Below are 12,671 nucleotides of genomic sequence, written 5' to 3'. Positions count from 1 at the left end.
AATTAAACCCTGATTCAGCGGTGTTGGCTAAGAGGAGATTAAATATGTAGTTATAGCCTTTATCCGATATGAATCCTTCGGACTAAGAGCTCCTGCGGAGAGTTGGTCTGTAGAACCCTGTCCTTGTTATGTATTGTCGTACCGGCCGGTAACGGGGCTTGCAAAATATCAGGAATGTTACGGAAATACAACAGAGAGGTGTGTATCAGACGAGCCGTGTTGCAAATCCTGCTGACACTAAGTTTTTTATCTCCACGCGCCATCGAGCAGAGTTCTGTACGGCAATTGCTTCTACTGTTGGGTCATTGACTAAAAACTGGAACTATTGGATTTTCTCTTGGGTTTGTGCGTAGTGTGCCATTGATATCCCGGTCTTCTATATGTACGTTATGTCTGATGGAAAATAGAGAAGAGATTCGGCATGATGGTTGTACAAATGTCCATATTTCAGATGGATTTCTGGCAATTTCTGCCATTTTCATGCTAAGTGATAACAAAGTAAAAGATCGGCTAACACTTGATATGATGCAATATATGCTTAGGAGGGTGATTATTGTGTTAGTATGTTTATGCATTCAACCAGGTTGGGATCATCCAACACATGCATGCTCTCCGCTCGATCACTACCTAATCTGCTATGGAAACTACTCCGTAGATATCAAGAGACATGCAGCTATGACAGAAGATACGACAGAAACGAATATTATACGAGTACGATGTGTTGCGGGGATCTCAAATCCGAATAAACTCATGTCCTTATTCATAACCTAAGATATCTACCATATACTCCGATAGAAAAACAATAAACCAAACAAAATAGTCTCAAACCATATCCAACTCCATATTCCAAAACCAAAATCAGGTTCCAAAATCAGACACCTAAGCCTTCGACGCTGCCTCTCTCTGCGAAAGGATATGCGTCGCAAGAGCCCTCAAGTTCGCCGCGTGCGTGATAGTCGTCAACGCCAACTCAACGCTCGTCTCGCGTCGAATCCAGTTCCTCAATTCAACAGACACCAAAGAGTCCAGGCCATAGGATGAAAGAGGCGCGTCGGCTTCCACTTCATCCCGTTCGATCATAGTCATCGCAGAGACTTTAGTGATCAAGGCCTCAATGAGACCCGTCAATGGGTCGGCAGCCGTAGTCCACGAAGCGGAAGCCGCCTGACCGCTGCCACCGCTGGTCTCGGCCGTGTCGCGCTTGCGGTGGTCCTCGTTGAGGCGCTCCCGGATGTGCACCGGGTGGAAGTACTTCCAGGGAAGGTTGTCGACGGATTCACCGGACAGGGAGAGCTGGAAGGCTGTAGCCCGTCCGTTGTGATTCAGGGGGGAGGATTGGCCGATCACTGCGCCCTTGACCATCGTTTTGATGTCGGCCATGGTGAGAGTGGCGCCGAGTGCGCTCTTCAAGCTGGCGGTGAGTTCGCGGTCCGCGACGTATCCCACGTCGACGACGACGGGGAGGGCGATGGAAACGGTGTTTTGGCCGCGAGAGTTGCGGAGCTTTGTGAAGGCATCGTAAAAGGTCTGAGGACGGGGTACAAGGTTAGTAAAGCCGGGGAATCTAGTTGTTTCAAGGGTTCTGGTTACTTACTGATGTACCGCCGTAGATACTTTGTCCGACGTTACCGGTGTCTCCAAGGAACGAAGAAAGAGCGATAAAGAAGTCAAGGTCTGGGAACAGCTGATCCAAATTCCAGGCACCTTGGATTCGAGGCTGGGTGATGGTGCGCCAGTCCTCATATGCTGCGTTCTCAAGCAGTTTGTCCTGGAGTCAAAGTTAGTCTGGAGAACCGAAATTTGCTTGAATCGAGCAGGTGACTTACGCTCAGCAGCAGCGCACTGTGCACCACACCACGGACCGGGGGAAGATCTTTGATCGCGTCCATGACACTAACAAGGCTCTCCTTCGAGCCAACATCGCAAGCAAGAGCTCTAACATGAACTCCAGTGCCCTCGTATTTCTTTAATAACTCTTGGACTTCAGACCCAGAGGCACCGCTGCGACCGAGCACGACCACATTGCGGCCGCCGTTCTCAATCATCCAGTATGCCAGTGAGAGACCAATACCGCGAGTTCCTCCGGTAATAAGATACGTCGCATTGGGGTTGAGCTCCACATGCGTTGGTTGGAGAGAGCTCTCCGCCAGAACACGTTCCTCCTTGCCAAAGGTGACAACGACCTTTCCAATATTGTCACCAGATCGGAGAGTACGCAGCGCCGTCGCGAACTGGGAGATAGGAAGCGCTGTCACAGGCTGAAGGGGCACGATGACGTTGCGTTGAAGCAAGTCGACCACCTCTGAGAGAGTTTGCTTCAGCTCTTCTGGGCGATGCTCGAAGAGCTCTCGAATATCAACACCACTGAACGAGACGTTCCGGTCAAAGGGTTTCATAGGCAGGTTTGTGTTCTGAAGGGCATCCTTTTTACCAATCTCTACGAATCGGCCAAAGTTCGCCGTCAAGGCCCAGGTCTCTTGCAGAAGTTCTCCGCCGAGAGAGTTCACAATTACATCGACGCCCTTTCCTCCCGTGGCAACAAGAATGCCATCCCGGAATTCTGACGTGCGGCTGGAGAAGATCTGCTCCTTGGGAATGCCGTATGTCTCGTGGAGGAAGGCCCTCTTGGCCGGAGTACCAGCGGTGGCAAAGATGCGAGCTCCCAGGTGCTTAGCAAGAACAACAGAGGCTTGGCCTACTGCTCCGGCCGCCGAGTGAATGAGAACGGTCTCGTTATTGCGGAGTCGGGCAATGCGAATTAGAGCAAGCACGGCGATGGAGTAAGCAAGTGGCAGGCTTGCCGCGTCAGTGCTGCTGATCTTAGATGGCACTTTAGCAGCATGCCAGGCGGGCATTTTTTTGTACGTGGCAAAGGCACTGCCCTCGAGAGCGAGGAAGAACACCTTGTCTCCTTCCACAAGGTTGTTGACGCGAGAGCCGGTCTTGGTAACCTTACCGACTCCGTCAAAGCCCAGATGAGACCAAGGAATTGAGCCCAAGACGAGATCGAGGTCGCGAGAGCTGACACCTGCCGCCTCAACTTCGACCACGACCTCCTCGGCACCCAAGTCCTTCGACGGGTCACTCGTTCGGCGGAAGTAAAGAGAGTCAGGGCTACCCGCCGCATCGATGGTCATCTCCAGAGCTCCTTCGCCCTGCCAAATGTTCTGCACTGTGCGGATGGGAACGCCCTGCTCGCCAGCGAACTGCTCCTTGCCTCCTTGCATCTGTCGCATCCGAGGTAGATGGATCGAGCCGTCGTGCCAGACATAATCCTGGTCCTCACTGGCAACAACCTCGGGATCACGCAGCTTCTCCGCGAGCGTGGTGATGGCGGATGCGCCTTGCGAGGTTGTAGGCACATTGTCAAACCAGAGCAAGTTCTTGGGCTCGTTTTCCAGACGGAAAGTGCGGAACATTCCCTTGATAAACTCGGACTCCGGGGTACCGCCTTCAGGGATCACCCACAACAGTCCAGTGTTGTGCACGAGGAAGTTCTTCAGCACCTCAAAGGTGTCTGCGTCGACGTTTGCCAGAAGACTCTGGCTGGGGGAGTCGATGAAGATGCAGTATGGGTCATCTGCAGGAACAACCTCACCAAGGGGTTTAACTTCCGTGGCGCAACCGATACTATCGGAAATATTATCGGCCACAAGCTGAGCAAATTCCACTTCCTCGTCATCAAGGAAAGGACCACAAACGGTGATATGAGAATCATCTGCATGTTTACCGACTCGATGCGAGCAAATCACGCTCAGCATCTGCTCGGGCTTGCCGGGGTAGTCCTGGATAACGGCATCAACTCCAGAGAAGCCCGAATCCACGAGACAGCGCTTCCACTGATCCACAGATAGCAGGGGACCTTCCTCGTGGTCACGGTAGTGGTCCTCGGCATACCACCAACCCGGGAGCAGAGCGAATGGCAGCGTGGGCGGCGGGTGCTGGCCAGCCTCGAGCAAAAGAAGCTTCCCTTTAGGTTTCAAGAGACTTCGCACATTCGTCATCGTCTCGACCATGTTCGGGGTTGCGTGCAGAACGTTGGAAGCAATCACCAGATCATAATCCTGCGTCGCAAATCCTTGGCTGACAGGGTCCTGGCTGACGTCGAACTTCTTGTAAATAATGCGGTTGGACCAATTGGCCAGCTTTGTGCGCGCATTCTCAAAGAATCCAGTCGAGATATCAGTGAATGTGAGATCGAGGAAGGCTGGCACTTCTCTATCGCGAGACAGAGCTTCAAGCACATGCAAAGTGGTACCGGCAGTACCACCGCCGATTTCCAGAATGCGGAGATCCGGCTCGAGGTCAGAGAGGTGAAGCACCCATTCACCCAAGACTTTACTGAAATGTGCGTTTCCTACATCGGCTTCGTAGTGACGGGTCAGGAGGCCATCTTTGAGCATGATCTCCAAGGGTTGGACCTCTCCGCGCAGAATCGGAACAAGCTGCTCGCCAATGGCGCAGAGAAGCTCCCCCTGAGCATCATGGGTGCGAACATCTTCAATCAGTGCAGTATGATCGCCACTCAAATCAAGACCCTCTCGCTTGACCTCACGAGAAACCGCTCTTGCTGCCCATCCCACAAAGCGAGAAAGGTGGTGCGGAAGCTGGGACCGATCATCGTCCGCCGTCTCCTTCAGAGCCTTATTCATGAAGTACGCAGCGGTGTGGTTCAACAAGCGCCGGCGACCGTTCTCCTCCTTCGTCAAATCTCCAGCCGAGAACTTGCCATACAGCTCGGCAGGAGGGATGAAATCAAAGCTAGGAACCAGGTCCCAGCACCAGGTCGATGGAAGGTGGGCGGCTGGATCATCGCCTTCAGCTGACAGAATGGAGCGGAATGTCACCGATTCCCATTCAGCCACAGGCAACAGTCCGTTCTGGTCTTGAGCAAAAGCGGCGACGCCAATGTTCATACGACCGCCCTTGACATCATAATTGAGTAGACGAGTGACGATGGTGAATTTCTGCTTAGGGTCTCTCGGGATGTGGTTGGAGACTCGCAGACGGTTGATGTAGTTGGGCATCTGCGCGGGTCGTTTACCGTCGACTTCTTGAAGAGGACCACCGCCCTGCAGGAAGCCATCCAGGGTCGGTGGATCGACAGAAACGGGAGAGCCATATTGAGTCGGCAGCGAAGACTCAAGGTCGCGCAGTTGCGCTTCGATGACAGTGTATCCCTTGCCTTCGTGGAATCTGACGGTGCTTTGGAAGGCCGGTCCATATCGTGTGCCGCGCTTTCCAGCCATCACGTACTCATTTTGTGCATCATGCTCTTTGAGACCAGTAACATTAACCAAGGGGAGGGACGACTTGAATGTCGGGGTTTCAGTGGTCAACTCAGTGAATTCGGGTTCAATTCGACCATAGCAGTGTCTTGTCCACCCCTCGGATTCCTTCCAGGTAGAGATCTCAAATGTCCAGACCGTGGAAGAGAACGTTCCCGTACCTGTGGGCGCCGGTCGCAGAGTCGTGGTCATGTCGACCGTTTCTTCTTCACCAATTTCCAGACTGCGAATGGCGTGGAAATCACGCACGACAACGGCAGCTGCCTCGGTCGAGACCGTTCTTCGGGCTGCTTCAATGGCACACGACAGATATCCGGTCATGGGGTAGACCACAACTCCAGCTACATTGTGGTCGCGAATCCACGGGAGCTCATCAAGATTGAAGACCTGGCGGTATGACCGCTCGCTACCGCCGTTGGAGGCTGCCTTCCGACCAAGGAGTGGGTGGTAGGGCTCTCCAGGGAATAGCTTCTCTTGCGTGGCGCGAGGCTTGTTTTCATATCTCACCGACTTGTCCCAGGCATACGCCGGGAGGTCTGTGAGGACATGAGCATTGTGAACACCAGTCTGGTTAATCAATCCCAGTTGAATGGATGGACCCATGGTGTAGATGCTGCCGGCAAGGCCGAGCAACGCTTCATCGCCAGGAGTACCACGCACTAGCGAGGCCAGATAGGTGAAGGAGGTCTGACGTTGCCCGTTGCGTTGACGGATGAGGTCGACAGTCTGCTTGATCGGACTCTTGAGAGCCGCGTGGGGACCAACTTCGATGATAACGTTGGGCACCTTCTTGCCATCTTCACCCTTCGGCGCGAAAATAGCCTCGATTGCGTCCGCAAACCGAACGGGTTGCACCAAGTTCTTAACCCAGTAGGAAGCATCCACAGAGGCTGGGTCTACCACGCCACCGGTGACGGAAGACACGAACTGTGCACGCTTATCGCCCTCGGTAACGGCGGAGACTTCCGCGTTGCAGTAGGGCTTGATGGTCGCCAGGTAGGAAGCAGCCACCTGTTCCATATGCTTGGAATGGTAGGCCACCTCGATCTTGAGGCGACGAGCAAATAAGCCCTGCGCATCGGCAACCTTGTGGATATTCTCAATCGATGACTGATCTCCCGAAACAGTCACGCTCTGTGGGCTGTTGATAGCGGCAATAGTAGCGTATCCGTCGGCATGCTGCTCGATGAGTTTCGACGCGTCTTCGAAGCCGATGCCCAACGCCAGCATGCCTCCCTTCTTGGTTTGTTCGCGGGCCAACTGGGCTGCAGCCCGGCCACGGAAGAAGGCAATGGCAATGGCCGCTCGGAAGGAGACCAGACCGGCAGCATAAGCGGCGCCGATCTCTCCACTTGAGTGACCGGTAACCGCTGTTGCAGTTATTCCCCAGCTCTCGAGAAGTGTCACCAGGGCCAGTTGGACGGCAGTGCAGGCCGGCTGACTGATCTCGGCCTCGTTAACTCGTGACTGAGCGGCTGGCTTGGCCAGCTCTGAAGCCAAGGACCATGTCGCTCCCATTTCCTGAAGATGGGCTTCGGCGCGGTCAATGGCATCGGCGAAGGCCTTGTAATGCCGTAGTCCTGAAGCCATTTGAGCGTGTCTATTGCGAGTCAGCTGAGAACCGTGAAAAGAAACGATGGGCTGGATCAACTTACTGAGCGCCCTGACCAGTAAAGGCAAAGGCAACAACCCGATCCCTAATTTTGCTTGGCTTGGGTGTCGACAACTTCTCCTTGAGACTCTCCAGCGAGTTGGCTGTCGCAGCAACACGGTATGCGTGGTGAGTGCGGCGCTGACCCAGAGTGTAACTTAGGTCTTTCAAGGATTCAAGTGACTGGGGAGCCGTTTCCAGATACTCCTGGAAGGACTCCAGGTATGATGTGAGACTCTTTTCCGTTTTGGCGGATAGCACAAACAACCGCTGTGATAGGGAGTCGGGAGCAGAAACGCCATTCGTGCCATGTGCGGCGTCAGTCAGGGTGCCATGCCCATTGGCATCAACGCCGTTCGTACCATTGATACCATTAGCAGTGCCGTTGGTGCCGTTTGCGAGCTTGGGGATCGAGGGAGGTGCTTCGAGAATGACCGCAGAGTTACTTCCACCAAAACCTGCATTTCCCACATCAGCAACCTAACATATCTCCTAAGAGTCTGTAAATCACTTACCGAAGTTTGTCACAATTACTCGTCTTGGCTCGTTCTCAGGCCAGGGAACAGGAGCTTCGGCAACCTTCAATCGGTCTCGGCCTTCGATCTTGACATTCATCTTCTCGAAGCCAGCAGTGGGCAGAATGATCCCTTTCTTGATCATAAGGATCGCTTTCACAACGGCAAGAATTCCACTCGCGCCTTCCAAGTGTCTATAATGATAGTTAGACAGGGTTAGACGAGTGATCAACTTTCAGCACGTACCCAAAGTTCGACTTGATAGATCCAATGTACAGCGGGTTGGAGGCAGTTCGGTCCTTGGCCAATACGGACGCGAAGGAGCCAGCCTCGATAGGGTCACTATTCAATTAGCTTATATCACAGGACTGTCTGTTGGAAATACCCACCCCGCTTGTGTTCCGGTTCCGTGACCCTATCAGTTGATTAGCAGTTGCAATGAAGATGAAGGAAGAGGCAGTACAAACCTCAACAACAGGTGTCTGAGAGGGATCCAAGCCAACAGCTGCATGAACCTCTCGCAGAAGCCTCTCTTGGGCCGACCGGCTAGGCATGGTGATACCTTCCGAACGACCGGAGTGGTTGCAAGCAGAGCTGCGAATGACGGCATGGATGGGATCACCGTTGCTGATGGCATCATCCAAGCGCTTGACCAGCAAGCATGCAGCACCCTCACCACGACCGAATCCAGCGGCTTTGTGGTCATAGGAGTAACTACGACCATCAGGCGATAGAGCTCTTTGAACGTATTAGCTTGAGTCAGGTCAGATATGATGATAAGACTGTGGACCTACCCCATCTTCTCTAACGTGATCCATAAACTAGGACTGAGACATAGCGCTGCTGACCCCACAAAGGCAGCAGTACAATCGCCATTTCGAAGCGCCTGGCAGGCCTGGTGAGCTGCATAGGCACTGCTTGCGCACGCCGTATCAATAGCCACACTAGGCCCATTGACATCGAAGAAGTATGAAAGACGATTGGCAAACATGCATGAGGCGACACCGGTGGCCGAGAAAGTCGATGTTGAATAGAGATCTTCAGAAGTACGGTGCGCATATTCTTGAGATCCGCAACCGACGAAGACACCGATCTTCTTACCCGCCAGATCGATGAGGCTGTGCCCGGCATTTTCGGCCGCTTCTAAGGCACATTCCAGCATCATTCGATGCTGGGGGTCAGAGTTCCGAGCTTCCTCGGCCCTCATGTTGAAGAAACTGGCATCAAAGCCGTAGATGTCGTCGGGAAGGAAATGCGCACCCTGTGATCGAAAACTACCGCTTCGTTCAGCACCGGGGTTATGGTACGCCTTGTGGTCAAATCGTTCAGCGGGCATCTCGGTCCATGCGGACTTCGCTTCTGCCAGGTAGTCCCATAGTCCTTTTCTCCCAACGCCAGGGGCGCGGTAAGAAAGGCCTACAATGGCAATTGGGACGTCGTTGGTCATGTTGAATTGTAGTGTGATGTAAAAGATTTCGTGGGTTCGTCAGTGGTGTGTAAAACGGACAGAAAAGGTGGGCAGCAGAGGGAGTTATATAGCTGGACCTCTCGAGCAATCATCCGAGCTCATCGACAACAAACGAACAACTAGAAGACGTTGGGGTGAGATGGTAGCCTCGTTTGTAGAAAGGCTGCCAATGAGTATGCCTCCTGTCAGAAAATAGCCGACTATTCTATTCCTAAAGTTGGTTGGTACCGCTTTTCCTATCACTGAGTTTCTTGATCTCCCAATAGTATACGGAGGATACATCGACCCACCTATTCGATATCCGTAGTATCCTGGTCCGAGCAGGCCCTTGGGTATGGACAATTGATAAATCAGGATCACGTTCCTTGCACTCGTAAGCCGGAGTTCGAGACACGAGAAGGCACCGGTCACATCCATCGCCACGCACAGCTTCATACTCCGTAGATTCCTTCATGAGATCCGAGTCACTGAATCATTATCGATCTGATTGACTTTCAGCGTCTGGGGGCTGAAGCTAATTGTTTCCATCGGATCCTGGGGCCTTGGTTGTTGATCGGGAGAGCAGGACGGAGGACAGAGTTTACCAAGTCGAGGTTTCGTTTGCCTCAGGCTAGTCGTCCCACGTGGTGGGGATGGAGTAGGACTGACCAGAGTCCGGGACACAATTAGAATTTCCCTTGGCTATTACGTCGTATTCTTTAGAAACGCTTAGATGTCTCTTACTCTGGGTTAGCAAAGGCTCGTGCGGGGTGATTATCTATTTGGTGGAGCTCGGGCTATGCATCCAAGCCCACCCATTTTGATACCCACACAAATGCGTTGTCCTAATGATGAAAATGTATTTCAAAGGGCCTTATCTCAGATAGGTCCATACGACAAGTCCAATGGCCAACATTTGAGCGCCTTCGAAGCCATGTACCTCTTCTCCAATATGCAATATCAAGTCGTGGGAAGTGTATCGCCACGTGGGCTACGTTTGGATTGGCCAAATCTTCTTGTAGACGCACGCAGCATGCATCTCCGCCTTCCTACCCCCACAGCAGTATGGATAGCACTCCCTCAATCCCGATTATATTAAATCCGTACCAAGCGAAAGCCACAGAAGCCAACATGCCGCGTTAACAGGCTGTAGCGTCCCCTATCACTACTTCTTCCCCATGTGGGTATCAGCATCTTCCTTCGTCCCTTCCTTCAGTTTTCCCCTCACCAAATGCTCCGTGTTACAGTTCCTTCGCTTATTCCTTCATCTGCATGCTCCAAGTATACAGCACGTCATGCAGCCAGCCTGATTCACTCCGCGGAGACGAGCATGTTAGGGTTTGTGGCTGGCTCTACTCCTCATCACATCTAGTCAGACTAAGTCGGCGTACAGCTTAAGCGTCTCGGTTCCTGTCTAGAGGTCGAGTCGAAGCATTCTGATGCATAAGCTGAGCTTACCTGAGAGTCACTGGAAGGGGCAGTTGGCCAGGGCTGGATGGGATCGAGTGGCTCTATTGGACCTCCTGATCGCAGGATGCTTGAGGCTGATTTTGGGGGGTGGTAAGTCTGAGACTACGTGATCGTCATCAGAATTCTGCATTATGCACTATCTCTATATTCTTAGATCCCTGTACGGTCTACATGGTAACTGAGTGAGGCTAGAACTGAAAAATACCGGTAAGTTTCAATACTGTACCGTGGTATTGAACGGTATTTGGCAGGAATAGACCCAACTAGTGATCGACACCAGCCTTTTATTGGAAAGGTACATACATCGTAAGCTGGCCGCCTAACTTGATAGTGATTCAGTTCGGGTCCGTTAGAGCTCCGGCAATTTTCCTCTCTTTCTTTTTAATTATTCTTTTATACCACTGGTTCCCCCCAGGACCGGCCCGCCGGGTGGCTGACATGCTAAGGACTCTAAAGACCGCCACAGCGTCACTCCCCGCATGCGTAAACCAGCGCCACTTAATCTAACGGACTTGTCGAGCTTGTCGTGGCCGTGAAACCAGCCCCCAAGATGGAATCGGAATTCTTGTTCTCCGAAACATCGGCCTCTTGGTCGGGAATCTAGACACTTGGCCGGAGGGGTTTGTTTGATCCCTATTCGATCTGTCTTGGAACGTGCTTCACCTTCATGTCCTTGCCACAAGAGCCAAGTGTCGGATGCAGAGTCGGAGCCGATATTCACGCCGTATTTTAAATATGCAGGTCGTCTTTGAGACCGTCGGGGCTTTTCCGATTGAGTGTATATTGCCCAGGCTTGGTATGTTACAGGCTGCCAACCTACCTGCCAACCTACCTACCCACCTATCTTGCCCTATTCACCGACATACTAACATCCTTCGCCCGAAAGAAACTTCCGAAACTGACATCGGATCCATGATTACTCAGAAAGCAAGCGATCGCAGTCAGGCAGTCCAGTAGACTCTAATCTGTGGAGGATCTCCGCGGTGGCCGCCAGTAAGCCTGATCAGGAAACGACTACCAATCTCGACATGACTCAGTGAGCTGCAGATTGCAGATCTTCCACAGTTTAGGAAGGTAGCTTAGGTCTTACTGTGTGCTCTTATGCATCGCCTAGCGGAATGTGGATGCCGAATGCTGACAGCGTACAATGATAGACTAGGGTCAGCCCACATAGTCTTGGTTGTCTCATTTTCCGGCTACATGGGGGCTTAGTCTGATATTGTGTTTTGATTAGTTTCTGGCCAAGCCTTCCTTCCTCCTTCTTACGCACCCGACAAGGATATTCATCCATATAATCTTCTCATTTACCTACCGTGGAAGTACTGATTCTCTTGGGCATTCAAAACAGGAAGGTCAACGGGTGTGGATCTGATCCTAGCGCCGCCCACGAATTCTCCGTACCCCGAACGAACTCTACTGTAAAGCCGGGGATCGGGGTAGAGCCCGACGGCTCGAGGATCAAGTCCGCGCCTTTCACGATTATGCGTGCCACCGGACTTTGCCCGATCATGCAATGCTACATTTTAATTACGATTATACGGTATATTGCCCATTGCGTAGGAGTATACCTGGCCAAGACCATCCTTTTCTTGGAGCTGCGATCGACGGTGTAGTCCCGAAGAAACTGAAACCGAGTACATGGTTGTATAGAGCGAAGTGACCTCGTATTGCGTGATGTCAGATAGTGACACCAATAGCCTCTTTCGTCTTCGCTGGTATGCAGTCCAGACCAGGGAATCACGATGAGACATTTGATTTGATTTGGAAAATCGTCTCCAGTGCCGAGTCTTGGGAAGCTCTCACTTCCTGTTTTAGTAAATGATTTTAGTTCAAACTTATATGTTGGCTTACTATAGCGTAGGTTCGAGCAGGATTCATGTAAGAAGAAATACTGCAATTTTGCGCTGTCAATGCGCTCCGGTGTCCAGGGTGTTGCTTCGAGTGTACTTTTTCTTTCTGCTTTTTTTTCCCACGTAGGAAAGCCTCCTTCCAGGCTTAGTAGACATTACTAGCTGTATTGGTAGATTTCATTCTATCATCGACTTGTGGCCTATCGTACCAAGAAGAACCGTAGGTGGTGGAAGTAAATGGCTGTGGGAATTGCTTGCTCACCGTTACTGTGTTGAGAAATTTGTTGTGAGTGGAACGTACTTCAAAACGCTCTTTACTTGAATTATAGTCAGACCGAAAGATATCGCCGACACTCTAGATTATATTTATATCTATAAAGCTGCCCATATAAGATGTAAGATGTCACCTAGAATAAAGCAATAGAGGGAAATACCATTGATGATCGAGAC

The 12,671-nt window shown here is 51.9% G+C and overlaps 1 protein-coding gene across 1 annotated transcript; it reads right to left on the bottom strand.

Annotated features, from left to right (window-relative positions):
• Positions 1-879: 879 nt before the first annotated feature.
• Positions 880-8,901, bottom strand: KD926_005114 (type I polyketide synthase; the record flags this gene model as incomplete). The annotated part of the gene is made up of 9 exons (XM_053098404.1): positions 880-1,527; positions 1,595-1,768; positions 1,827-6,888; positions 6,944-7,397; positions 7,455-7,648; positions 7,701-7,796; positions 7,844-7,869; positions 7,922-8,192; positions 8,249-8,901. 9 exons carry the CDS (start codon positions 8,899-8,901, stop codon positions 880-882), a joined length of 7,578 nt encoding a protein of 2,525 aa, XP_052957765.1.
• Positions 8,902-12,671: the final 3,770 nt, after the last annotated feature.

Source organism: Aspergillus affinis (genome assembly GCF_023601865.1).
Source record: "Aspergillus affinis strain CMG 70 chromosome Unknown NODE_24_length_322487_cov_87_188170, whole genome shotgun sequence".
NCBI classification, from domain to species: Eukaryota; Fungi; Ascomycota; class Eurotiomycetes; order Eurotiales; family Aspergillaceae; genus Aspergillus; species Aspergillus affinis.
Note: the sequence above shows the minus strand (reverse complement) of the source record. Positions and strands in the feature narration are given on the sequence as shown.